The following is a 26803-nucleotide window of genomic DNA, read 5'->3' on the forward strand; positions in this document are numbered from 1 at the left end:
TCTTATTAGTATAAGTAATTTATCAACTCAAAAAATACGGCACCCTATTATATTATAAAACATCAATCTACAGTCCTCGCTTCACTTCAATACTTATGTTTGCTTTATTCTTTGTGCCACAATTTGTTAAAGCCATCCACTATACCTATTCATTCTTATTGTTTAGTGTCTTTTATTCTCACTTTTTTCTTAGTTTATACTTCCTTTTACATTTGAATTCAACACACAGCATTTTGAAACTCTTATGCTGTGATTATGGTCTTATTTCTTAAAAACCGTTGTTCCCAACTTGTTACACTTACACCATTAATCCAATTCACCGTAATTTTGTTATCCAAAAATAGTTTCAACTCCTGTTTCTGTAAATCCGCCTCCTCCACCATAAATTAGATCTCGCTTAATCCAACCAACAACATATCTCTCTCTTCTTGCTTTTAAAGATTAACTCAACGTGTAGAATAATATGTTCTAATGAATGAAGTAGTAAAAGAAAGAACTATTTTAATATTTTAGGAACAAACATTTAAAAAAAATTTTAAAAATTCTTTAAATGCATGATATAAATAATTTTTAACACTGTCTTGAATACGATGATAAAATTTTAAATAAGGATGTAATTAATCAGTTATAAATATAATCCCGACAAAATAATCCATAATAAAAATCTATAAATTTGACCAAAAAAACGTGACTACCTTGTATGATTTGTTTTTAAATTAAAAAAAAAAAGTAAAACGGATAAGCGAAAGAAGTTGTTCTAAAAATGAACAATTAAAAAAAACTCAATCCCAACCTCATTTATTCCCATGCCATGCAAACCAAATCAATTAAAAAAATTCATGACATATCACAAAATTTAGAACTTTAATTGACCTCTTTAAATTCTTACAAATGGTTTTAAATAATGAAGTATGTTAGTAATGAACAAATAATCAAGTCACAAAAATAATGCAGATACTAACTCTGACTAAGCATGTTTAATAGTCATATTTACGGATAATTTCAGATAAATACTAAAAGTGAAAGCAACCACGTATAAAAGAAAATTAAATTTAATCTCTTCTCTAAGGCTCAATTAACTTGATCTGTATTCCTCTCACTTATATCCAATTATAATCGTCATCCATGACCTATTATATTTGTGTTTGTACGTAATGGGCTGAACCTGAAAAAAGAAAATAATGCACAATAAGAATATTTAAAAAAGAAAAATTGCAGAATCTTATAAATATGCTAACATCACCAAAATTAATATCGTACTACACATTTTTTTTGAGCTTTTTTGTACCTATAATACACCGATGCTATCAAATTTTTCTAACACATTTACACAAAATTAAAATTCAATCATACACTCTGAATCACCTAAAAGCCATATAAATACAATAAGAATTGATATATGTGATTTGATCCAAGATTCACATGAACATTTTAATGTTGTCTTTATAACATGATAAGGTTAGAATAAAAATCAAAATATAGAATAAAATATATTGTACAGAAAGAAAAAATAGAGAGATAATTAAGTCATTCAACAGCTAAAAATGAAAAGTAAATAAACAAATAATAGTAATAATGAATAAATTGAGTAAAAAAATGATGAAGAGAAAATAAAAGAAACAAAAACATATTTTATAAGTTTTGCAATATATTATCACCAGAAATTTGGTACATTATTACTCCCTAAGCTATCCTTGATTTTGCCTGAGTAATACCGAATTAGAAAAAATACTAAAATCAGGAGAAAATATTAGTGCAAATACAAATTATGCATCTACTTAATAGAATTTTAACTTTATTTTATTATAGTTTAGGAACCACAATAATGGAGACAAAAAATAGATCTTTAGAATAGTTAAAAGACAACTAAAAACCAAATTTTTTCAGTTTATTGATCATCTTCCCCCTCTTAATTCATTAAAGATGACTTACAATACATGTTGACCTCGACTTCTGAAGTCATAGATTTCACTTCTATAATTTAACTTAAAAATTTCTATTAAAAATACAGTCTCTGCATCTTGAACGTGTAATACTGCTATTTGATATTGATTCTTATACTTCATATTTTCATTCATTAAAAAGCCTTATCATTTATAATTATTTGTCAAATCACCTTAGAAAAGCTCATATAAAAAAAGAGCAGAAGCACGTAATAAGCCAAGCATTAACACGAAATTCAATCAAATAAATGTATTTTAGTAAACAAATAAATTTCTATTACTTGGTCTACAGAATAATTTGCAATTTCTCTTCCCCGTTCGTTTTCATGAACTCCGCATAAAGCATCTAGTATTTAGAGTAGTTGGCACACATAATCAGCTATCTTTCATAAAGTTTCACAACTTATGAGAGTTATAGAAATAGAAGATTTTGTAGCCATTAGTTTTCAGCAATAAATAAATAATTAAAATGAAAAAGTTGGTAATGTTTATTGAGAATATTATGCAAAAAATAAATATGACCTCGTTAAAAACAAAAATCATATTTTGGTGACATCCCACAATTTTTAATTTGCAAAAAAAAAAAAAATCTAAAAGTGATTGAAGATTTTTCTTTAAAAACTTTATGAGGTGGCTATGCTAAAAATAATAAAAGATAGAGTGAATACTCCATTCGACCCCTGACAATTATCTCGAAAGGACAACGAGGCCCAAAAAAAAAAAACATCCAATCCGGCCCCTGATAATTTTTTTTGGGACTGATTAGCCCCTATGCCAAAAAAAATAACATTAAACTTTTTTTGGTACAAGGGCCTCGTTGTCTTTTCGAAGTAATTGTCAGGGGCCGGGTTGGGTTTTTTTTTGTCAGGAGTCGGGTTGGGATTTTTTTTTGTCAGAGACCTCGTTGTCTTTCGAGGTAATTGTGAGGGGCTGATTTGGATTTTATTCTAAAAGATATGGTGTATACATTGTCTTGGAAACTCCTTTGTCAAGAACTTCGTTATACTGTCAAAACATGAAATTCAAAACCAATAATCAAATAAGGCCCTTGCTGGTGTAATAATGTATAAATTACTTTAAAAATGAAAAGTCAAAATCTGAAGAGTTAGTTAACGTGTATTTTCTATCCCTTTATACTCATCAAATGCTCTAAAAATCTAATTCCATTGATTATTGAAGCTTATGCCATATAATTTGAACAAAAATAAAAAATTTCTAAAGCTGACACAACATAAACTGTATAATACATTAATAGACATAATCAATCAAAACATAGTACTCCCAATACATAATCAGTTGCATGATCAAATTTCCAACCAAGTAATAAGAAGGCATGATACATGGTATATGAAATAAAATATCATTCAATAACTAACTATTGGCTTCTAAACAACACACTGAATCAAGTAATAAGAAGCACAAAAAATAAAAAAAATGACTATTTAAAAATTAAAACAAACCTACATGAAATTAGTTTTATTGTTTTCAATGGATATGATTCGGTATACTCGAAAGACACCTTGGGTACAATATTGACGATCTAACAAGGATGATTCTCAGTAAATTTCTACTTACTGCTCTCATCTTTTATGGAATCGATCCCCTTTTACTTTTTTTGAATATAAATCAATGATGAAATTCTAAATTAAGAAGGAATGTTACCATACAAATAAAATAAAATAAAATAAACTAATAATTTTCTATGAGAAGTATCAATTTGCTATTTTATAGAAAAACAAAAACAAAGAATAAATCAAATGTTTACCACAAAAACAGAGTACCTAAAAATAATTATCAAATTTGTCTTATCACGTGCTTTTGTAAAGTAGAAGTGTGCCATAGTCATTCACTTATCATTAAGGGCCTGTTTAGAAAACTCTAGAAGTAGCTTTTTTTAACTTTTGACTTATAAAAAGTAGTAGTATTAATGTCGGGTGCAATTTTCAAAATCAAATTACAACTTTCTAAGAAGCTATTTTGGAGTTTATAGAGAAGTTAAAAAAAATGACTTCTCTCATAATACTTCTACTTTTCATTACATTTCTTTAAAATAAGCATTTTTAGAGTTAAAAATCCAAACACAAAATAACTTATTTATAAGTTACTTTTAACAGAGTCATTTATTGTTTATCAAAAGGAGCTTAATTAAGTTAGTTACCCAAACTGGACCTAAACAAAAGAGAAGTGTTTGGTCATATAAATATTTTTTTAATAAATTAACATGATTCTAATTCTTAAAATTGATGCAGGATTTTATTTTTTAAGACAAAAAAAAAAAAGAAAAAAACATGTAAACTAAGCTTTTGCATTATACTTGTAATTTTGGATGTTCATTTGCTAAAGCATCTACTTAGAGTGATTTGTCAACTTTTTACTTGCTTACTAATTGCATCATAATTAATACACCAAGGTGTAAAAATCTATTTTGATAAACTCATGACTCATGAGTGCATCCATCAAAAGCATAGTTAATATAAATGTCTCTTTTTAGAATAGTAGAAAATCTGGAATAATTTACATATGATCAAAGAATTCATATTTTATAAGAATAGAAAAAAGAACAACATATTACATTGAGTGCACAACTAATTCTCTTATATAATCAGAGACTATAAATATAAGAGACAGCAAAAAAATTATTTTAGAACTCACATTATCTGATATTGACAGAGACTTGAATAAAGGTGATAGAGAACCGTGCATTAAGTTGTTGTAGAAATTGTGAGAAGGCCATTTTAACATTATATTCTTGATTGTTGATCAATGGAAGGGTAATATACATGAATAGAAGATAATACTTCAATATTACTTCATGTTGGTTCTGACTCTAACAAATATTTTGAGCTCATTCCATTATCAAATGCAGTTACCTATAAATAAACACACACAAAATAAAATAAAATACATCAGTTAGTAGAATTATCAAAACTTATAGTGCAAATCTCAAAAAATAGTGAACTCATAAACTAACCAGATTAGTTTTTGATTCTTCAAGACCAGAAAATAAGTCCAAAATTTCTATCTTTAGCAGCTGCTTGTCTTCTGAGTTTTGCTGCCTGTACAAAATTGTTGGTTTAAAATATCTATGACTATACACTAAGCAAGCACATAAGAAAAGAAACCAAATATAAATAAAGTTTCAATTTGCAAATACAACAACCAAATTAAATTAAAGCAGGTTCTAGCTAGCTGCTCAATAACTAAATTCTCTATCAAACTTTGAGAATTGAATATGTGAACCATATTTGATCTTCAAAAGTATAGGGCATTCAATGAGATTTGAATTAGAAGTATTATTCACACACATGTAAATGCCGAGTTCCTATTGCACTCATTCTTGGAGTAAAACTTGTTCCGTGCCTCTTTTATTTTATAGCACCTTAAATGCTCTCTATGTTGTAAACTCTATCATCTAATTCAATCCCTACGACACATTTTCATCCAATCATTACAATATGTTTCACTAATTTAATGAAGGTAAAATGATAAATTATATTTAATAATTCTTAACTTGGCAATATTATTACATACATGAATAAAAAAATAAAATAAAATATTCAATCACTAAAAACAAAGCAGTGTGTAACACCTTACCACACAAAGTTTTATACCTAGGATGTAAAACAGAGGATTCTTATCAGTGAACTTCACACCAGAGCGTGTTTTTCTCTTAATTGATCCTCTGTGATGTACCAACACTACAAAACTCTCCTCACTAGCCATTTTGTCACTCTAATGAGATCAATTCACGTTCACACCATATATATACACGTCTGGCCCTGTATAATTCGAAATAGCATAATTCGAATTACTAAGAGTAGCGTGTGTGTAATTTGAATCACCTTAATTCAAATTAGTGTGTGTAATTCAAATCAGGTTGATTCGAATTAGTGTTTGTGTGTAATTCAAATCAGTGTGATTCAAATTACATTAAATGTTTAATTCGTATTTAACTAATTCGAATACGTATAGATGTGCTTCTGGTTGATTCTTGTATCAATTCTCAATTTGGCTGATTTGTACAATTTTAGTGTGTCATTGGCTTATTTCAACGTTTTACCCCTAAATTAATGAACGACTCTCTATATATTGTTTTATTCTCTATCCCAAAGTAGACGTTGATTTTCGAGAAAATATTATATATATGGTTCTATATCTAGTTCGGATACGTCTCAGTCCTATATATATATAATTGGTGTTTGTTTTCACATACTAAGATTGGAAAATTATGATTTAGTATTGTAGTTTGGGACATAAATTTTTAATTTTTTTAATATTTTTAAAAAATAAAGATACAGAGAATTAAAATTTTTAAAAATCGAAATTACAATTTTAGTAATATTTTTTATAATAAATTTAACTAAGAATATTTATTTTATTTTTATATTTATTTTGAATAAAACAAATACTAAAATATAATTTAATCATATATATTTTACACTAAATATAATATAAAAATTTAATTTATTTCAATTTTTTAATTTTTGTTTTTCAATCTCTATCTTATAGAGTAACATGCAAACAAAATTAAGTGAGTTGGAATTCCATCGAAAATATTCTTTTGAGGAAGAGACGCATATCTGATTTCCCATCTGGCCAAATCTATGCATCGTTTCCATTGCCATCATCCTAAATCATGATGCCTTCGTTCACCAAAAAAAGTATCACAATGCATTCGTAATAACTTTAGGATTATCTTTTTTGTCATTTTAAATTAATTACTTTTGCACTTACTGAAATCAAATTATGATCTTTGGATTCATTCATTCAGCTTTGCATGATAAATCATAAAGTTAAGGCTCTTTGCCTCATGCTTTGCACAATAATGATTAGTATTTATGGCTAATTTGAAAACTAGAGAAAATTAACGGAATTATACTCCAGTTTCAATATAGCCACACAAAATATCTACTGTGGTCGTGGTTTCCCTTGCATTACTGATTGAATATATATATTATATTCAATAAAAAAATATTATATGTATACAAAAAATTAATATTATGTATTTTAATATAAATATATGAAAAATATTAAAAAATTATTAAAATTTATTATTTTAGACCATAAATTAATTATCAATGTTTAAAAGTGTGAATTAAAATATATTATTGAATTACTAAACTAAAACAAATTCGATTGATGATTAAAAGTGATGATAAAAAATATTAATTTTTAATTGTTTTCCAGTATTTTTAAAATATATATTTATTTTTTATATATATTTTATATGTATGATTGATATTTAGTGTATATTTAATATGATTGATATATAATGTATAAATTTAACAAATTTAGATTGATAATAAACTTATTCGTTTAAATAAGTGTTGATATTTAAATTTTGTTTTGTATATATAATAATTTATTGGCCGAATAGATTCTTAAGTGGAAATTAATTATTGGCATATTGGATTAATTAAGGGTATAAATTTAAAGAATGTGACACAAACTTTTATACACAAATGTCGGTGTGTGACTGAATAAATGTGCGTATATTTTAGCGGCCCTATTTCACCATTTACATGTAGATGTTAGAATGTAGGATGTAGACGAATTTTAAAAACTAAAAAGTAAAGTACTTTGACCCTAAGTATCAATTATTCAATTAGCATTTTTATGATAGCAAGCAATGGGTATAGGATGTTGTACGAGATTTTGCTGGTACGAATCGAAGAAAGGATCATAGATTTATCGGTGTTAGTGATGATGAGATTGGATTTTTAGAGTGGTAGGAAGTAATATCTATAAACATATGACTTTAAGTTAGAATGAGTCTGTTAAGTTAGAATGAGTCTAAAAAATATAAGTGAGAGTTATGAGTGTATAATATATATAAGAGAGTCTCTTATTTTTTTTATATCAATGTTGTGAGAACCGGATCGATCAATAAATCGGTAAGACAATTAATTTATTGGTTCAATAATCCAACCGAGATTCAATCGGTTTAATAAATATTAAATAAAATTATTAAAAATTAATATATGTAATGCTTGATCATTATCTAGTTGTTCTATATTTAAAAATAAAAATTTCTAATTAGTAACAATTACAATTGACAAACACAAATTTATACAAATTAAATACAGTTACAGTCAATGACTAAATATTGATTGTTGAACAGATTTACAGAAAATTTCTAATCACATCAAGAAGCCAACAATACATGCCGCACCAAAAAGTTTAAAATAGAAAATTATCAATTACATAAGGCATCAAAGTTCAGAAAACAAATTTAGAAGTCAGAATCCATACAATTAGACAATTAAATTAACAATTAACAATCAACAAAATTAATAAGTACCACAAAAAATTAATAGAATTATTTTAAAAGAGAAGGCGAGCTCGGCGATGACAACGACGCGGTGGGAGCTGCGGTGGTCAAACCCGTCGCTGCGGTGGCAATCTGAAAGGGGATGGATCCAAGATGGGAAAAAATTCGAATTTTTGAATTGAGAAAAAAGGAAAAAGGTATTTTAAAAAGAATAGAAAAAGAGGATACCTAATAGGTGAAGCGAGAGGTGGAAGCACCACAAAGAAGAGAGGAGAGGCTGAAGAGGCAACAGAAGAGGGGAAGTGAACTCAGGCACAGAGGAAATCGAAGACAGAGACTTGACGCACAAGAGAGAGAGGGATCGACGATGAAGACAGAGACACGATTTCAGGGTGGCCGACGACGACGAAGACAGAGGCGGCGACACCAACAGCAGCTCCGAGCAGACCTGGCGATGCGAGGTGAAGCGATCCAGGAGAAGAGGATCGCGACGGCGGGACTCGACGCTGGATGAGGAGAAGAGTTCGTTGGCGACGGCGGCGTTGGCCGTTGGCTGCTGCTGCTGGTTGGCTGGGAAAGAGAGAGGCTGCTAGGGTTTCGTCTTCTGTGGAGCTCAGAGAGAGAGAGAGGAGCTGGGTGGGGTGTGTGTGTGAGAGAGAAGAGCGTTTATCTTTATCCGTTGTTTATGTTTTTTTTTTCAAAATTGAAAATCGGAAAAAACTGTCCGGTTCACCGGTTAACCGCCAGTTTGACCGATTTTTTATTGGTTTTTTGTCAGACGATTTTTTATTTCAACCGAACTGGCTAGAAGACCGATTTCTGGTTAATCCAGTTGAACTGATCGGTCCGGTTTGGTTTTTAGAACAATATTTTATATAATTTTTGTCTTGTTATCTTATCTTATTTTTTAAGATAATAGAGGTATTTAAATTTAAAAGTTAGTTGGTGATTATTGATTTTTTACCAATTTGGACTGTAAAAAAGATTTGGATTTGAGAATCTGGTCATCGTTTGGCAGTTTTAGAGACTAGCATGTCAGACTCATAATAGATGTGTTTTGTTATTGTGATATGACTATGGAAATAATATAATTTTGGAGAGTGAAACTGTTTCTGCTCCAAGCAAGGTCACGAGCCGGTGAAGTGAAAGAACTGGAGATCTCAACTTCGAAGGTTATAAAATCAGGTCGGGAGGACAACCTGCAAGACACTCCGATACTAAAGTCAGTAGTGTATGAGGTAGCAAAGAATTTTTTCGTGTGTTTACCTGTTGCTGGACTCTTCCTTTTAACTCCTGTCTTTGGAGGTTGTCGTTTTCCAGCATTTAGTGCTCATTATAGTTGGGGTTCAGCGGTTACAAGATCGGGTGATCCGGCCGTTGCTGTTATCCCGTGAAGTCGGCTACGACCTCGATTGCTTCATCGGTTATGTTATCTTTTCCCCGGAACAGAAACATTTATTATCTTTTTAGTTTTTATATAATTTTTATCGATTGGTGTTTATTTATCAAGAACCCTAACAAAGTAGGTAAAATTTCATTCCTACATTTGTTATTTATGTCACGATCTTTTATAAATTGATACAAGTTTTACATAATAAATTAACATAAAAATATAACGTGTCTATTATTTATTATCATAGAAATCTAATTAATACTTTTTATTTTTTTAATGACTAATTAATTCAAGGGAGCCACTCAAATAAAGACGCTTAAAACGTCTTTTTTTTAAAGATATTTTTTAGTAATTAAAATTTAACATATATAATCGATTAAACTGTGTTATTTTTGTTAAAATTAGGTCAGATAAATTAATTTGACCGAAAAAATAGTGAATTAAATCTTGAAGTGGTCTAAATATTATTTTTTATAAAAAATTACTACAATATCTTTATTATAGAAAATGACTAAAATACTCCTATTTTATATATATATATATATTGAGAATTCTAAATTCTAGCCCTTTACTTCTCTGCCGTTATAGAATTAGGATTTAGAATTTTCAAAATTAATAATATATATATATATATAATAAGAATATTTTAGTCATTTTTTATAATAAGAGTATTATAGTTATTTTTTATAAAAAATAATATTTTACTTCTCTGCCGTTATAGGATTAGGATTTAAAATTTTCAAAATTAATAATATATATATATATAATAAGAATATTTTAGTTATTTTTTATAATAAGAGTATTATAGTTATTTTTTATAAAAAATAATATTAACTTAAACTGACTATTTTTCGGTCAAATTAATTTGTCTAGTCTAATTTTAACAAAAATAACATACTTTAATTGATTATATATATATATATATAATTTTAATAATTAAAAAACATATTTAAAAAAACGTTTTAGACTTATTTATATAAGCGACTCTCTTAATTCAAAGTCAATCTTCAAGAATGTAATTATCTTTTTACTCAAGAATAAAAGATATGAAAAAGTTGAGTGTGTGTGTGAGAGAACGTAAAAGGTTAGTAGTAGCAGCAGTAGAGAGAATAAAGAGTACATAGGCATAAGGATAGAAGGAAAGGACCACGAATAGCAATGAACAATAATTGAATTAGGAGTTAGGAGGAAGAGAGACGTTGCATTGGCAGTACCCGCCACTTTTGGAAGTTAATGGGTAAACATAGAAATTAGAAAGAGAGGCCCACCCCTCAAGCTAGTCATAATAAGTCAATATGCTATCCTAACATACACTTGAATGCTATTAATCATATTAATAATCACCGTTATTCACTACTAGTACTACCAGTTAGTATCGAATACAGCAACAAGGCTCCCCTTCCGCTTCCATTCCCATTCCCATTCCCAATCCATGTAAGTGAATGTAATGTAATAGAAGTAATAGTAACATTCATTCCAATTCAAATTCGACATTTTATAATTCCAAGGAAAGCAAGACAGGGGTGATGGGTTGCAACGCCTCAAGAGTGGATGGACTTCCGGCGGTGGCTCTGTGCCGCGAGCGCTGCAACTTGCTGGACGAGGCCCTCCGCCAGAGCTACGCTGTGGCTGAAGCACACGTGGCACACATGCAGTCCCTCAAAAATCTTGGCCTCGCTCTCCACACCTTCTTCCGTCACTCTGAAACATTACCATTACCTCCTTATTCTAATTGCCATCAACATGTGCACTCTTCCTCCTCTGCCTCCTCAGGCTCAGTGGATGAGGATACAGATACAGATACGGATACGGATATGGATATGGATACGAATAAAATATCCCACTTGTTCAACCAAAGCACTACCCGTTATGATTCCTCACCTCCTCCTCCTCCTCCGTCACCGCCGAGCACCTCAGAATGGGATTTCCTCAACTTCTTTGACACTTCTTTCGACAAATACCATCTCCCCTACACTACTCCCAACCCGCACACTCCTACTCCTACTCATCATCATCACACTCATAAAGGAGAAGCCAAGCAGCAGAAGCTAAAGCAGAAGGAGGATGGTGCTGACGCTGCTGCTGCTTCTTCCAAGGAAAAGACTTCAACTTGGAACAAGAAAGAATCGGAGGATCCTTTCGCCAAAGGTAGTAGTTTCTCTGAGGCAATGAAAGAGATTCAGCTTCTTTTTGAGAAAGCATCTGATTCGGGAAACCCAATCTTGGAAATGTTGGACGTTGGCAAACTTCGGTACCATCGCAATATAGCCGTTAATCCAGGTACTCATTATCACCTATGGCTGCGGCTACCCACTCCTGTGTTGTGTATTTTGTTTATCAATTTCACAGATTATAATAAATCAGATGAACAAGTTTTGAATTAAAAAAGTGAGTTTTCTTTTTTTTTTTTGGGGGGGGGGGGGTGTTCAGTTGGTTGCAAGTTGATGCAGGTATTTACTAGTCCTTCAACGCCTGTCACGGTCCATTGCAGCATGCAATCATCCCTCTTGGTTGGTCGGAGATCAATGGGATCCGAGAATGTTTGCTCTACTCTAAACAAGCTATGTATGTGGGAGAAGAAGCTCTACGATGAAGTCAAGGTATATATGCACCAACCAACCATGTGTGATGAGTTGATTTGTTAATACTGCAATGAACTAACGCGGCTATTTCATTTCAGGGCGAGGAGAAATTGCGCATAATCCATCAGAACAAGTGTAGGCAGTTGAGGCGCATCAGTAAAAAAGGTGCTGATGCTCACAAGATTGATTCCCTGGAGACCATGATTGCTCTTCTAGCTACCAAAATGAAAATATCTATCCAAGTAGTTGACAACATATCTAACACCATATGCGACTTGAGGGAGAACCAGTTATGGCCGCACATCAGCACTTTCCTCTTTAGGTATATACTCTGAACCCTCTTTTCTCTAGATGCTGTTTGCTAGCTATATTGATACCCCTTAGCTAACACTGGTTCATATTTGTGAGAAAAAGGTTTCTTCGAATGTGGAAAGACATGCTAGAATGTTACAAACGACAGTGTAGGCAGATTGCTGAAGCGAGGAGTTTAGATACCTCCTTCAACGAAAAGCTCAGTAATTCTCATCTCTATGCAGCAATAAAACTCAAATCTGAGATTAAGAACTGGACTCTAAGCTTCTCAGATTGGATATACGCCCAAAAGTCGCATGTCAAAGCGTTGAATGGCTGGCTAGTAAGATGCCTAATGCATGATCTTGAAGAAACAACAGCAGTACCACCCTTTTCCTCTGGTGGGATTGGTGCACCGCCTCTGTTTGTCATCTGCAGCAAATGGTCACGGGCAATGGATGATCTATCGGAGAAGGAAATGGTGGAAGCCGTCAACGGATTCATCCTCAGAGTGAATGAGATCTTGGATAAGCATATCTCAGACCCTCGTCAAAAAGCAACATTGGACAAGGAACTGGAGAGACAAGTGAAAATCTTGGAGAGGCAGGAGCAAAAGATGCACAAAGTGATTCAGTCTCGGGAGATAGAGATGGGTAGAGGGGATGCTGTGCATCGTGGTGAACTTCTTGCTGCTATGAGCTTGCAGTCAGGTCTCCAACATATTTTTGCTGCAATGGAGAGGTTCACTGCCTCCGCCACTCGTGCATATGAACAATTGTGCCAGCAAATTGAGCTAGACAACCATCTTTCGGGAGATCTCAACAACATTCATTAGTTTTCTTTCGCTTTATTCATATTGCACCATTCGTTGATTCTTGTCGCATTGCATCCAAGGTTTTATATGTCACCTTCGAAGAAAGGGTTGGTTAATTGAAATTTAAATGTTAAGCATTTAAAATAAAATTTAATTTTGATAAAAATATAAAATAATTTTATACGTGCATTCAATTACGTAATGTACCTAAAAATAACTACCTTTCACATTAATATGTACCTAAAAATAACTACCTTTCACATTAATAGTGTGAATGGTTATCGAAAAAAACAGATGTGATTGTATGTTCGATGCATTAAAATTAAACTTCTTAATGTTTATTTGAAATGAATAAAATAAGGTCCGACATGTAAAAAAGACAGAACTCAGAAGCAAAGATTAAGAGAGATAGTATCACTTAAGTAAAGGCAAACAAAACTATAAAGTGAAACCTAAAATGTATAGTGCAATCTTTGTATTGAACTGGGTGTGAATGGAGGACAATGCACAACTTTTCCAGACGCATTCATCCCACAAATAAATGTCTCTGCTTCTAAACCATTTTATATAACTTTCGACTTCTTGCTTTGATGATGAAGTGTATTGACCGAATTGTTAAACATGTGTACTGCTCTTATGATACAAACAAGAACAAGATTTGTGCTGATTGGTAGGGAAACAAGGTTGGGCCTTAGGCAACATAAAGCTCAGCTTGGCCATCAATGAAGAGGCTCATGAACTCTTCGCCATCGACGGTTTCCTTTTCAATGAGAAGCTGGGCAAGCTTGTGAAGGATGTCGATGTGGGTGGTTATGATTTGCTTAGCCCTCGAATAGGCTGTTTCCACTAGCTCCCTCACCTCTGCATCCACAACATCGGCAGTTGCCATGGAGTAATCCTTTTGCGTTGACATCTGCGGTTAGTTAAGAATAACATAGGTAATAGTGAGAAATGAAAGCATGTCCAAGAATGACGACACCGATGAAAATGTGATCTAGGTACCATACCTGTTGGCCCAAGAATGGATTACCACCAGGGCCGCCAATAGCAACTTGTCCAATCTTCTTGCTGAACCCGAATCTCTCAACCATCTGCCTTGCCACCCTTGAAACTTGCATGAAGTCATTTGAAGCTCCCGTCGTCACATTTTCCTCCCCGAATATTACCTCTTCTGCAACCCTGCATGCATTCATTGTTTCGGTCTGAGTGAGTGAGTGACCATAAAATACCACCACCATGTTTCATAAAGTTTTAATGTGCTTTTTCATAAAATATTAATATTTGCTTATTCTATTTTGACTCAGTCAACAGATTCACCTACTGCCAAACTACACGAGGAGAGATAGAGAGGATGATGATGCTTCCCGGAACACGCAGGGCATAAGGAAGGAAGACACTGCCACAGATTAGATAGATAATCTCCCAATCAACCCACTTCCAGAAGCTCATGCTCAACACGTCACTCAGTCAAACTCAAATATTTTCCACACCAAACCCTTTTTCTTTAAGATAATGGCACATGTTACACGAAATATTTATTTGTTTTCTACTTTTGTTAAATCCAAGTTTACAATTGCATTGGAATTCTGAGAGGAAAATAAAAATTAAAAAAACTGTATTTTAATTGTAACAATAATTAATAAAAAATTAAGAAGTTAATTAGTTAATCTCCCAAAACATGTCAGTGGCTGCCGCCTTTAGAATATACTGCTTTCCCCAAAATTCAGAGTCAGGGATCATGCCCTACGTTCACACTTTTGACTCAATACTAGGTATAAACTATAAACCACTAAAAAATAATAAAATGCACTTAAAAAAAAAAGAAGGAAAAAAAAAAAAAAACAAATACAACCACCATAAATACCAAGTAACAACACGTTCGTTTCCTTCCCCTCAACTGTCCAATTTCTTGTCCTCCTATATGGCCATTGGTCATGAACTAAACCATGTCTGCCCCAAATGACTGGTTACAATTCTACAACCAAAATTTCCCTTCCCAAGGTAATCCTTCAATTCCCGTCACCGCAGCAACCCCCACCACTGCCACTGCCACCACCAGCCCTCTACCAGGGATGGGGATGATGGTGAATTCGGGTTCACCACCAACATCATCCCCAAATCTAAGCCCAGAGGGCCGGGTCTCAAAGCCTGCACGGCGCCGATCACGGGCCTCACGGCGAACTCCCACCACTTTGCTGACCACAGACACCACAAACTTCCGTGCCATGGTGCAGCAATTCACCGGAGGCCCAAACGCTCCCTTTGCACCAACAGCATCCCCAGCTGCACCATCAGGGCTGCCAAATCTGCTGGGTCTTGGGTTCGGGTCACGCCCTGTCCCAGCTGTAAACTCTTCAACGCTCATGGTTTCACCCCCAGCTGGTTACCTTCTACAGCAGCAACAACACCATCAAAATCTCTTTCAGCCACAAAACCAACAGTTCATGTATAGTGGTAGCACACAAGGTGGAGGTGACAACACGTTTTTCCAGAGACTAAGCAACCCGACAAGACCCTCTGACCATGATCATGAGGTTTTGATGGATCATGAACATGGAGGACGATTCTTCCCAAGTAGTTCTTCTTGATGAGTAAGTTCCTGTAGAGAAACCACATCCTATCCTAGTCTATGTTTCAATAGGAACACGGATAGCAGTTTTCCTTGGTGATGTTTGATAGTGACATAAAGCAGACAATTAGGTGCTAACTTGGGGAGAACGGTTGACCAACCAATGTATAATATTATAGTTATCTTCCAATTTAGGACTTATTTTATTATTTTTATTTTCATTAGTTCTGTAATTTGGGGTTTTCTTACATGGAATTGGGCGCTACTTCTAGAAACCTTTGGTGGCGCTGCCAAAACTTTTTATCTATTTTTTCTTCTTTCTATAATTATTAATCATGAGTTTGTGTACTTGCTCCTTTTGTTTTCTGAATAAAGCTAACTAGTTTAAAACCATGGTTAAAAATCATGCTAAAAAATTATCAAAACCCATCCATGGGTTCAAACTACGAGGTGGTGTGATAGTAATTATCAAACCCCAAAATCACATATGCAATGGAGCAATGGTCTACTAACCTTCCTCCTAGAGCAACTGCCATCTGATTTTCCAAGTAGCTTCTACTGTACAGTCCAGACTCAAGCCTCTCTTCACTGGGAGCAAAAAATGTGAGACCACCAGCTTGGCCGCGAGGAATGATTGAAATCTTCGCCACGGGATCATATTCGGGCATCAAAGCACCCACTAGAGCATGGCCAGCCTCTGAAATTAATAATGAAAAAATTGTTTATGACCCAAGAATAAATTAAAAGCAGCAAAGCTTAGCTACGTAACACACAATAAATAATACAAACCATGGTAGGCTACTAATTTCTTCTTCTCATCTGAAACAACTGCATTTTTCTTTTCTGGTCCAGCAATGATCCTCTCAAGGGCATCAGATATCTCATCTTTACTTATTTCCTTAAGGTCACGCCTTGCTGCAAGAATAGCTGCTTCATTCATCAGATTCTGCAAGTCGGCCCCGGTGAATCCTGGGGTTCTTCTTGCAATCTTTTCAAAGTCAACATCCTTTGCAAGTGCCTTTCCTCTAGAATGTACCTGAAAGGCATGAAAAGTTTACATGTCAAGATACAGACATGTGTGCACCTACATGCTTATCTTAGACACCAACAAACATTTGGATATACTGAAAGTGGTGAGAGACCTAATAGGCTAATACCAATCATCCAAGCATGCACTATATATCATTCCAAAACAACCAATTCCATATATGAAAAAAACTAAGGGTTCATATCACAAGTGCTTAAGTTTATCAAGATTAGCATTAAGTTCCCAGTGAGTCCATCAAGAGAGGATGCTTACCTGAAGGATCTTAACTCTGCCAGCAACATCAGGCCTGTCAACAGTAACCTGCCTATCGAACCTGCCGGGCCGCAGCAGGGCAGAGTCGAGGACATCGGGCCTGTTGGTAGCAGCCAAAACAATGACACCGGAATTACCAGAGAAGCCATCCATCTCCGTCAAGAGCTGGTTAATGGTCTGCTCCCTCTCATCGTTCCCGCCTCCGAGACCAGCCCCTCTCTGCCTCCCCACGGCATCAATCTCATCAATGAAAACAATGCACGGCGCCTTTGACTTGGCTTTCTCAAACAAATCCCTCACGCGGGAAGCACCAACCCCAACAAACAGCTCCACGAACTCCGAAGCCGCGCAAGAGAAGAACGGTACTCCGGCCTCACCGGCAACCGCCCGAGCCAGAAGGGTCTTCCCGGTTCCAGGTGGCCCCACCAGAAGACACCCTTTTGGGATCTTAGCACCCAAAGCGGTGTACTTGTCAGGGTTCTTGAGAAAATCAACAACTTCCTGCAATTCCAGCTTGGCTTGGTCAGCGCCTGCGACGTCAGCGAAGGTGACGCCGGTTTCGGGGACCTCCTGGAACTTGGACTTTGAGCGGCCGAAGTCCATGGGGCCTCCGAGGCCGCCTGGGCCCCCGGGGCCACCCTGGGCCCTACGGAAGAGGAGGAAGAGGCCTGCGAAGGCTAGGAAGGGGAAGAGGAGGTTGCCAATGAAGTTGAAGAGGCCGTTGCCGGAGTCGCCCTCGGAGACGGAGATGTCGACGCCGTTCATAGCGAGGATGTCGATGAGATCGGGATCGTTGGGGACGATGACGGTGGCGCGGCGGCCGTCGACGGCGGTGAGCTGGAGGGCGGAGCCGTCCTTGCTGAACCTGACCCTCTCGACCTTGCCCTTCTTGACGACGTTGAGGAACTCGCTGTAACGCCACTGGGAGCCCTCGGGGAGGTCCGACGAGGCCTGGGCCTGGGGTTTGGGGGCGTTGAGGAGAAGGTTCTGAGAGAATGGAGAGGGATTCTGGGTGCTGGGCTGCTGGGCCTCGATGACGGTTGGGGGCCCTGCGTTGTCTACGGCGATGGCTTGTGGTTGTGGGGATAGGGAGGAGATGAAGAGGGCGGTGAGAGCAGGCAGTGATTTCTTCCATTGTGGTTGTGGTTGCTGTGGCAGGTTTTGTGCGTTGATGAGCTTGCTTGTTCTTGCGGAGCTCAATTTCGTTGTTTTCGGAGTTGGGGGCGATATTAGGACTTTGGTTCCCAGCAAGTTTGAAGCTGAGGACGACAGAAACGCCATCCTTATCTTCTTTCTTTCTTTATTGCTTCTTCTATCTGGTTCAGGACAACAAGCTACTGCTACCTCTGATATCTCTAATCTAATCAGCTCCTCAATTATATTTATATCACTTGCTAGTTGCTTCCTTCCTTATTTTGCAGTAATCCTACGTTGTTGCGTTTTTAAGATGAACAACCAAGCTGCTTCAACTTCAACTTCAACCTGTGCCATAACTTTGGCTTGTGATCTTCTTTAGCACACGTGGCTGATACTCCATCCCTTTATTTTTGTTTTCCTTTCTCCCATCCCTTTAAATAACTGGAGAAAAATATCCACAACGACCTGGCGCGCCTCTCTTACTTGGGCTTCTTCAAAGTGATTTATGTCTTAACAAAAAGGCCCAACTATCCCAATCACTTAGCTGAATGGGCCGAAGAGTAGCCCACAGGGACTAGGAGAAAACTTTCATACCCGATACTCCTCCCAAACATCACGCATTCCATATTTCCATTTCCTTTCTTTTTCTACGACACGATAATAATATAAATAAATAAATAAATAAAAGAAGGTATTAGCAATTTAGCATACAATTGCAAATTTGCAATAGCAATAGCCCTCATTTTCTTGGGTTTCTGCTACTGCTCCAAAACAAACAAACGCACAAAGATCATCGCCTTCATCTCCGGTTACGGTGAGCACTATTTCCGCCGTTTCGGTTGTTCCTATCTTATCCTATACTTCATTCATTTTTTCGTTGTTAACTCTCTAGAATCTTCTATACCCTCAGATCTTACCGCTTCTTTCTCTCTCCCTGCTTCCTACCTCTTTCCCCAACGCCAACTTCTTCTGCTCACTCTTCGATCGGGTTCTGTCACCACTTTTTATTATTTTTTCCTTTCTAATGTAATTATACATCCTCTGCTGCTTTCCTTTTGCCCTGATTTATCTATCAAATTTCTCTCATGTCTCATTATTTTTACTCTCTTTATGCTGTTATCAAAATCTGTCCTAACTTTCAGGCATTTTACTTTTTACTAGTCCTATAAATCATTTCAAGAATTTCAAATATATCTCTGTATTCTTCAGTTCTCTTTGTTTATGTCGCGGATATAAACCTGTTCATTGCCATGCTTTGGTGCCGGGTCTAGATTGCTTGTGCTGTAGGAGACCTGTTATGTTATACTTTGTGGCCTCTATATGTCGTTATGTGTCCATAGAAATAAGCAATTTTTACTTGCAAAATGTATGGATTGGATGTCCATTCACCTAGTTGATATATTCGATGAAGATGAGGTGCCACGGCAATAATGCACTTGAGCGTCTTTATGAATAACGAGTTCTTGAGACAAGTAAATAGTACACATTACATAATTTTCTTTAATATCCGCATTCGTGATATGGCTTCCTTTTTAATGAATTTTGTAATTAAATGCCTGAAAATGAATGTTTACCTCCTATTTAATTGTTTTTTCTTGGCCCCGGGGGATTTTTTCTATAGAATTTTTTGGTCCGTGAAATTGTTGCTGAGAAAATAGCATGGCAAGTCAGGGCTCTAATGAAGGCTCTAGTTCCGGCATTACATCGGCTGAGTGTTCGGATTCAACTGTTCAACTCAACATCAAGACTCTAGATTCACGGGTCTATAATTTTCAACTGGACAAAAATGTAAGAACCATCTCCATTTATGTCAATTACTGGATTTTTGTAACCCCCCCCCACCCACCCACCCAAAAAAAAAATTTTCTGCTCGTATATTAGACCATCAGATTATAATACTAGATTGGTCTTAAAAATGGTTTCAGATGCCTGTTTCGTTGTTAAAGGAGAAAATTGCAAATGAAATTGGTCTTCCAGTTGGTCAGCAACGGCTGATTTTTAGAGGAAAAGTCTTAAAGGACGAGCATGTGCTATCTGAGTATCGTATCCTTCCAATTGTGACTCGTTGTTTTTAGTTAGAATAATTTATGGTCGACTGGATGTTTTCGTAGTTGTTGAATAATTTGTTTATCTTTTTGTAAGCAAAGCACAATAGGTATGGCTAGTGTCTTCTCATTATTCAACATTGCTATCAGTCTGGCTTTTGAAAAAGAATGGATTTGATTTTAAGGCAGATGGAAATGATATAGCTTGAATCAAATGAGGAAATGAGTTTGTGTTTGAAAATTGTGGTGCTTATCTATTTGTTTTATACCATAATCCTTAACCATTGAAGATATCGAGAATGGGCATACCTTGCATCTAGTTGAAAGGCAACCAAATCAGTCACAGGCTTCTGGTAATAGTACTGCTGAGCCAGCTGGTGCTAATGGTAATGCAGGTATAACTTAAGGATGCATTCATGTTGAAGTTTTTTCTCCCCTCCACTAGGTTTCTGTCAGATTTAATTACATCAATGCTTTGTTGTATTGTACTGTACTAGTGATAAATCTTCTTATTTGGAAGGAAATGATGCAGCCTCCGTGCCTCCTCGTAACCGTGTTGGACAAATTTCACACAGTGTTGTTCTTGGAACTTTTAATGTGGGGGACCAAGGGGAAGGCATTGTTCCTGACCTTACACGGGTGTGTCTTTTGTAATTAGCATCTATATCTTAGTAGCTCATATTCATTGTTTATTCTGTTAAGTTTTCCAAAAAGTACTTTTGCTATTACCAAAGAAATATAGCTGTGCCATGTTTTCAGGTTATTGGGGCAGTTTTGAATTCTATTGGAATTGGTGGTCAGAACACAAGTAGTCCTCCCAATGCTACCCAACCTGCTACAGTTAGTATCGCGTTTTGTTTGAAAAGCTCTTTATCCCTTGTATTTGCATCATTTTGATATATATTTTTTTTGTACTACACATTTCCAACTTTTTTTAATCCAAAATTGACTTTGATCAAGTCCATAGCCTATCTGTTGCCTAGGTTAATAGGTTTTTAAGTAAGTTTCTTGTGATTTTTCTTGCAACATTCCTAAATATTGTTGTTTAGTCCCATCCTTTTGACATCCATTACCATTTCTAATAAGTAAAACGTGAGACATTTACTTGCTTATTACCTGCTTCAGGTGGCTTGTATTCCTTAGTGCATAAAACCTTCATATATATATATATATATATCCTTCCCAATATTTTTAAATATCAAGTATCTTGAGTTTTTATCTAATTTTGGAGACTTTATTTTCCCCAATTTTTTGGAGGGCTAAAATGTGTACTTTTCCTCATGATACTACTTGTTTGCTACGAATTGTCAAAGAGATTTGATGCGGATCACAGGCTTGTGCTTTGATGTTTGTGTATGTTGTTTTGCTGCATGCATTGTGCAATATATGTCCATTGAACCAAGTAGCCAAGTAGGTATGTATTTAAACTAGAGCTCAATCTATCTGTACAGGCTCCGCTAGGGAATGAAGCTGCGGGCGTGAATTCTGGGAATCAAAATGCATCTGGAAATCAAGCACAGTCTGGCCAGACATTTCCTGGTCAGGCATTCCAATCTCTGCCTCATGTTGTTCAAATTCCTGTGGCTTCTGGGGCCATACCAATCCCTTCTCTCAATGCTGTATGAACATAGTAACATTTATGCATTACTCTCCAAATCTTGAAATTTAATGCATTGTTGACTACAATTAACAATTTTCCTCATTCATTTTCTTTTACATTTCAGCCAATTCCTGATTCATTGAACACACTCTCTGAATTTATAAATCGCATGGAACAGACACTATTGCTAAATGGTGATGACACTGACACTTGATTTTTTTAATGTAAATGAAAAGGAAATGGAGTTATATAGATTTATTTATGCAGGTTATCAGTCAAATTTATCTTCAACTAATGCTGGAGATCAACGGGTTGAATTGCCTACCAATGCACAAGGGTTGCCGACAGTTGAAGCATTAAGCACCATCTTGCATCGTACAGAACAGTTGCTTAGTCATCAAGCTGTTGCTGCGATATCTGTAATTAAGGCTTCCCTTTTACAAATATTCATACTTACCCTTTTAATGATTTATTCGGGGGATGCATTTATTACTTAGTCTCTTGTTATATAAAACTTCCAATTTCCTCTTTCCTTATTGTCCATCTCTGATCAGTGATCACATATGTTCGCGCAATGAAGCATAGATACTAAACATAATACGAGTCTTAAGTTACTTCTGAGAAACACAGAGATATTGTTATCGCGATGAAGTTCATATTTAAATGTAGGATCATTATGTTTATTAACCTTTCCATCCTTATCATGTATCCTATCTGAATGTTTTATCTATAATTTGGGACTCTAGCATATTGCTGGACGGTTGGAGCGAGAGGGAACTTCGTCTGATTTAAGTATAAGGGATCAAATACAGTCAGAGTCAGCACAATTAGGACTTGCTATGCAGCATTTGGGCACACTTTTACTTGAGCTTGGCCGAACAATCTTAACCCTGCGCATGGGACAGTCTCCTGTATGTTTTCATCCTTTGCTTAAGGGATTTGGTTTAGTTTATTGTGTCAACAGATCCTTCAGGTTAATATTCAATTTTCAGGCAGAATCTGCTGTAAATGCTGGACCTGCAGTTTATATTTCTCCATCAGGGCCAAATCCTGTAATGGTTCAGGTTTGACATTTTTTAAATCTATAATGTTTTTTAATGGTGCTTCCAGACCAATTATTTCAGCATTAGGTGATGCTTCTTCAAAATGCAATTAATTAATTCAAACGGGAAACTGGAATTTTGCTTATGTCCTTGTTTAACATTTTCTCCAGTCTTTTGGACAGGTTGGATAGTGTTTACATTGTAGTTTCTGATGTTACTGATGTGCTATTTTCAGCCCTTTCCTCTTCAGACAAACTCACTATTTGGTGGTCCTATTCCTTCTTCAACTCCTCCAGCATTTGGTGCCATTGGTATTGGAAGTGCTCCGCGGAATGTGAACATTCATATACATGCTGGTACATATAACTAGTTCTGGGTTTTCTTTGAATCGTTCAAACCTTTAATAACTCTTCTTTGTACCAGGTACTGCTCTTGCTCCCATTGTTTCAGCAATTAGTTCTAGGACAAATAATGGAGAAGGGACAAGAAATGAAAACCGTAATGAGCCTGGCCCTGGGGATTCAGGTTCTGCACGTGCGTTGCCCGTTAGAAATTTCATGTCGGCAGCCTTCCCATCTCACCCTCCTGGTGTTGGAGTTGCCAGTGGCACACAGACTGGGTTAGGTGTTTCTACTTCACAGCCACCACCTAATTCAACTCCATGGTCATCTGCTGCAAATGAAGCGAATTTCTTTAGGAACTTAGTTCGTAATATACAAGGAGATAACACAGCTCCATCAGGTGCTTGTCAATTTCTTGTGCAAAATATGTAACTTCCGCTAGCATTCAAGTTTTTAAACTGTTTTTGCATCTAAACAGGTCAGATGGCATCAACTGGCCGAGACTTGTCTTCTGGTTCTGAATCAAGGTCTTCCCAGAGAGATGAGCAGGCAGATACCACCGGGATGAATGGCTTCAGAACTGCAACTGCATCCTCAGTTGGCTGTGGCTCTGTAAGTGGAGCTGTAGTACTTCTACCCATACCTAATTATATATCTATTCCCCATAAAAATTTTAATTGACTAATATTTAACCTCAATCACAACCAGCTCCAAACTGAGGCAGTGCAAACCTGTGATAATGATGAGAGAGTTGTTTCAGTTGACAATTACCCTTCAAGTTCTTCCGGTCAAGGTTTACAAAGCTCTTCTGGTGGAGAAACAACAGTGAAATCAGAACAAGTAAAGGATGCTCCATCTGCAAGTGCGAAACAGGGTGTAGCTGAACCTGCCAGAGCTGCTCCTCTTGGATTGGGCATGGGTGGCTTGGAGCGTAAGGTAAGCTTATTTGTGATTTTTTTCTGACTAAGATGCCTTAAATTTCCCCATTGATGTGGCATGCTCTGTGAAATGTATTTGTTCGCCTTGATGTTGGAATGGTATTTCCATATCATTTAAAAGGCTGCTGTAGTTTCTTCTCTGCTGTCCCTTCGAAAATTTTATTCATATATTTTAGAAAATGTAATTTGAGAGATGAGTCTGAATTTGAGCAGTGAATCCCAGTAATACATCAGGAGGTATTCTTCAACATTTTGTTTAAAATTATTTATAGACAAATTTATTTGTGAAAACAGAGGCGGACGCGACTTCAACCTCCTGTAAGTAAAGGCGCTGATGTATCATCCGGTTCTTCTGTCAACCAAAGTCACCAAACTGGAACAGAGGGTCAACACACATTACAAGCTCTTCCAAGTCATGGCTCTTCTGTGAATGCAAGAAATCCTAATAGACCATCCCAGCAGCCGCTACCCTCTAGTAATAGGCAGATTGATATGGCTGGTTTGATGTCTCAGGTTTTGCATAGCCCTGCTTTGAATGGTTTGCTTGAAGGGGTTTCACAGCAAACTGGGGTTGACTCACCTAATGGCTTGAGGAATATGTTGCAGCAGTTCACGCAGAGCCCACAGATGATGAACACAGTCAATCAAATTGTCCAACAGGTTGGCAGTCAGGATATGGGAAATATGTTTGCCGGGATGGAAAGGGGGCAAGGGGGTGGCATTGATTTTTCAACGATTCTTCAACAGCTGATGCCTATTGTATCCCGAGCGCCTGGTGGGGATACTCCTCCTCCACTATTCTCTGCTGTAGAACCTGAAAACTCCGATAATACAACTTTACAGGTCTGTACGCATATTCCTGTATTACTGCACATCCATGTTTTGTAATTTATCTGGGCTATTGAGAAAATAAGATTAGCTTCTAGTTACTTGCTTTGGTTTAGATAATCGTATCTTCAGCTTCTTTTGGTTTGCTCTCAACCATAATATATAGCTTGTTTCTTCTTCTCTCTTTGTTTCTGTCCCCCCCCCCCCCCCCCCTCTTTTTTTTTCTCTCAAAAAAAATTCTCAGTGAATCTATTATCATTAACCTATTTTCTAAGCTGAGGTGCAATAGTAGTAGTTACAAATGTATATTTATCTCCTATGTATTCCAGCTCAACCTTCAAGAAGTGGTGGATAGGATTGATCACTTGAGCCCACCAACAGATGTTTTCCGTGCTGTAGCTGAAAATGCCGTCCTGGTATCTGGGGGTGTAAATGTTACCGATGATATTCTGGATGAGTTATGCAGTAATGAGAGTCTTGCCAGCGTAAGTATTCTTTGGTGTTGTGCTTCTGCTTTTAAGCTTTTGCATACAGGTCTTGTGCATATGAACTCTTAAAAGTTGGACACACTTGATTGCGCAGGAATATTTGGAGACGTTGCGATATGATGTGAGACAGCGGCTAAATGGACATTCTGAGCAGGACAAGTCGTAATTGCAGCTTTTGTGGATATGTATTTTCTGCTTCATTGCCTCTATTTCGTGTGGCCATCCTAGGTGTCTTTCTAGTTTCTAGAAAGTTTGGGTAATTGTGACTAATTGGTCTGGATCATTCTGACAGACATCCAGATGGATGTGTGAAATTTTAATTTTCCCCACACGCCTTGGTTATAACTTATAACAATGAGGCGTTGGATAGCCCCACTTATTTTTTTTCCCCCTTGGATGGAGATAGCCCCACTTGAAATGGTTTAATACTTTTATCAACTTTTGGGCTAAATTCAGACACAAGAAGAATTCATCAAAAATAGTATCTGTACATGTTGCGTCCTTGCGGATTTTAGTGATCTGATTTCGTTACAACTATTGAGGGTCTTTAGTATTTGACCATTGATGTGGACGATATGATAGGTGATCTGATGGTGCAGGTGCAATCAATCGTCACCATTTCTGTAAATTGTAATGTGGGATTACTGATCTTGCCCCTGAATTGGGCTGGGTACACGTTTGGTTGACTTCAGAGGAGCTGAAGTACTAAGTAATAACACCGCCACCGTAAGTAGCATATACATAGCACGTAACTGGCGTGTTAACTCTCGAGAATCACCTAGAATGATTTTGCAACTCCATAGTCTATACCCTCGACTTGAGATGTAAAACGTAATTAGTTGGTAATAAACAAGGCTTCCAAGAATATTCAAAACAAGCATCATATTAGTTGCCTAACACTTGCGTTGAAGGCATGTCAAAATGACATCGTAACATTACATGAAAAGAAATCACTAATGTAAAGAAATCACTTCCTATGATTCTTTAAAGAGAATTGTTAGAGAATTATCAGAATTTATTGTTTGTGGTTATCTTTTTTAGTAATCAATCTAATATTTTTTATTTTAGTAATCTAACAATATATTTTTGTCTATATTTTTAACTATGAATGACTTATGACAAAAAATAATAAATTTTAATTGAAGAATGCTAAAGAGCCAGTAAGTTTTGTAATTTATAGTCATCAATTAGTCATTAATAATATTTTTAATGATAGAAGA

General features: G+C 35.9%; 4 protein-coding genes across 7 annotated transcripts; 3 read left to right on the forward strand and 1 right to left on the reverse strand.

The window, feature by feature from the left end:
* The first annotated feature begins 10923 nt into the window (after positions 1–10923).
* On the forward strand, positions 10924–13478 carry LOC107645344 (protein ALTERED PHOSPHATE STARVATION RESPONSE 1-like). Its single transcript, XM_088489909.1, has 4 exons — positions 10924–11887; positions 12038–12207; positions 12288–12511; positions 12604–13478. The coding sequence occupies exons 1-4, from the start codon at positions 11134–11136 to the stop codon at positions 13313–13315; spliced, it is 1860 nt and encodes a 619-aa protein (XP_088346035.1). The 5' UTR covers positions 10924–11133; the 3' UTR covers positions 13316–13478.
* Positions 13479–13740: 262 nt separating this feature from the next.
* On the reverse strand, positions 13741–18956 carry LOC107645340 (ATP-dependent zinc metalloprotease FTSH, chloroplastic). The gene is made up of 5 exons (XM_016349349.3): positions 17164–18956; positions 16653–16899; positions 16377–16560; positions 14302–14473; positions 13741–14207 (listed from the first exon to the last, which is right to left on the reverse strand). The coding sequence occupies exons 1-5, from the start codon at positions 18442–18444 to the stop codon at positions 13986–13988; spliced, it is 2106 nt and encodes a 701-aa protein (XP_016204835.1). The 5' UTR covers positions 18445–18956; the 3' UTR covers positions 13741–13985.
* Positions 14908–16211, forward strand: LOC107645342 (uncharacterized). Its single transcript, XM_016349351.3, has one exon. The coding sequence runs from the start codon at positions 15241–15243 to the stop codon at positions 15880–15882; it is 642 nt and encodes a 213-aa protein (XP_016204837.1). The 5' UTR covers positions 14908–15240; the 3' UTR covers positions 15883–16211.
* Positions 18909–26062, forward strand: LOC107645338 (Ubiquitin-like superfamily protein). 4 transcript variants are annotated; one of them, XM_088489906.1, is made up of 18 exons: positions 18909–19114; positions 19922–20088; positions 20226–20343; positions 20636–20731; positions 20866–20984; positions 21105–21185; positions 21797–21964; positions 22070–22139; positions 22213–22364; positions 22692–22856; positions 22938–23009; positions 23224–23344; positions 23412–23729; positions 23808–23941; positions 24038–24265; positions 24562–25110; positions 25425–25580; positions 25678–26062. In XM_088489906.1, exons 2-18 carry the CDS (start codon positions 19960–19962, stop codon positions 25747–25749), a joined length of 2748 nt encoding a protein of 915 aa, XP_088346032.1. In that variant the 5' UTR covers positions 18909–19114; positions 19922–19959; the 3' UTR covers positions 25750–26062. The 4 variants fall into 4 exon arrangements, with proteins under 4 accessions (XP_088346032.1, XP_088346031.1, XP_088346033.1 ...); XM_088489905.1 differs by having other exon boundaries at positions 18913–19114; positions 20636–20740; XM_088489907.1 differs by having other exon boundaries at positions 18981–19114; positions 20636–20740; positions 20878–20984.
* The last annotated feature ends 741 nt before the right edge of the window (positions 26063–26803 follow it).

The sequence above is a fragment of the Arachis ipaensis genome, chromosome B6, assembly GCF_059453495.1.
Source record: "Arachis ipaensis isolate K30076 ecotype BB chromosome B6, ASM5945349v1, whole genome shotgun sequence".
Taxonomy (NCBI): domain Eukaryota; kingdom Viridiplantae; phylum Streptophyta; class Magnoliopsida; order Fabales; family Fabaceae; genus Arachis; species Arachis ipaensis.

What these genes read in the sequence shown, in the direction of transcription:
- LOC107645344 (XM_088489909.1), top strand. Translation starts at nt 11,134, where the DNA reads ATGGGTTGCAACGCCTCAAGAGTGGATGGACTTCCGGCGGTGGCTCTG. An exon ending in CAATATAGCCGTTAATCCAG is followed by an intron (nt 11,888 to 12,037) that starts GTACTCATTATC and finishes GGGGGTGTTCAG; the next exon opens with TTGGTTGCAAGTTGATGCAG. An exon ending in AGCTCTACGATGAAGTCAAG is followed by an intron (nt 12,208 to 12,287) that starts GTATATATGCAC and finishes ATTTCATTTCAG; the next exon opens with GGCGAGGAGAAATTGCGCAT.
- LOC107645342 (XM_016349351.3), top strand. Translation starts at nt 15,241, where the DNA reads ATGTCTGCCCCAAATGACTGGTTACAATTCTACAACCAAAATTTCCCT.
- LOC107645340 (XM_016349349.3), bottom strand. Translation starts at nt 18,444, where the DNA reads ATGGCGTTTCTGTCGTCCTCAGCTTCAAACTTGCTGGGAACCAAAGTC. An exon ending in GCAGTTGCTCTAGGAGGAAG is followed by an intron (nt 14,474 to 16,376) that starts GTTAGTAGACCA and finishes GAATGCATGCAG; the next exon opens with GGTTGCAGAAGAGGTAATAT. An exon ending in ATCCATTCTTGGGCCAACAG is followed by an intron (nt 14,208 to 14,301) that starts GTATGGTACCTA and finishes AACTAACCGCAG; the next exon opens with ATGTCAACGCAAAAGGATTA.
- LOC107645338 (XM_088489905.1), top strand. Translation starts at nt 19,960, where the DNA reads ATGGCAAGTCAGGGCTCTAATGAAGGCTCTAGTTCCGGCATTACATCG. An exon ending in GCATGTGCTATCTGAGTATC is followed by an intron (nt 20,344 to 20,635) that starts GTATCCTTCCAA and finishes TAACCATTGAAG; the next exon opens with ATATCGAGAATGGGCATACC. An exon ending in CCGATAATACAACTTTACAG is followed by an intron (nt 25,111 to 25,424) that starts GTCTGTACGCAT and finishes TATGTATTCCAG; the next exon opens with CTCAACCTTCAAGAAGTGGT.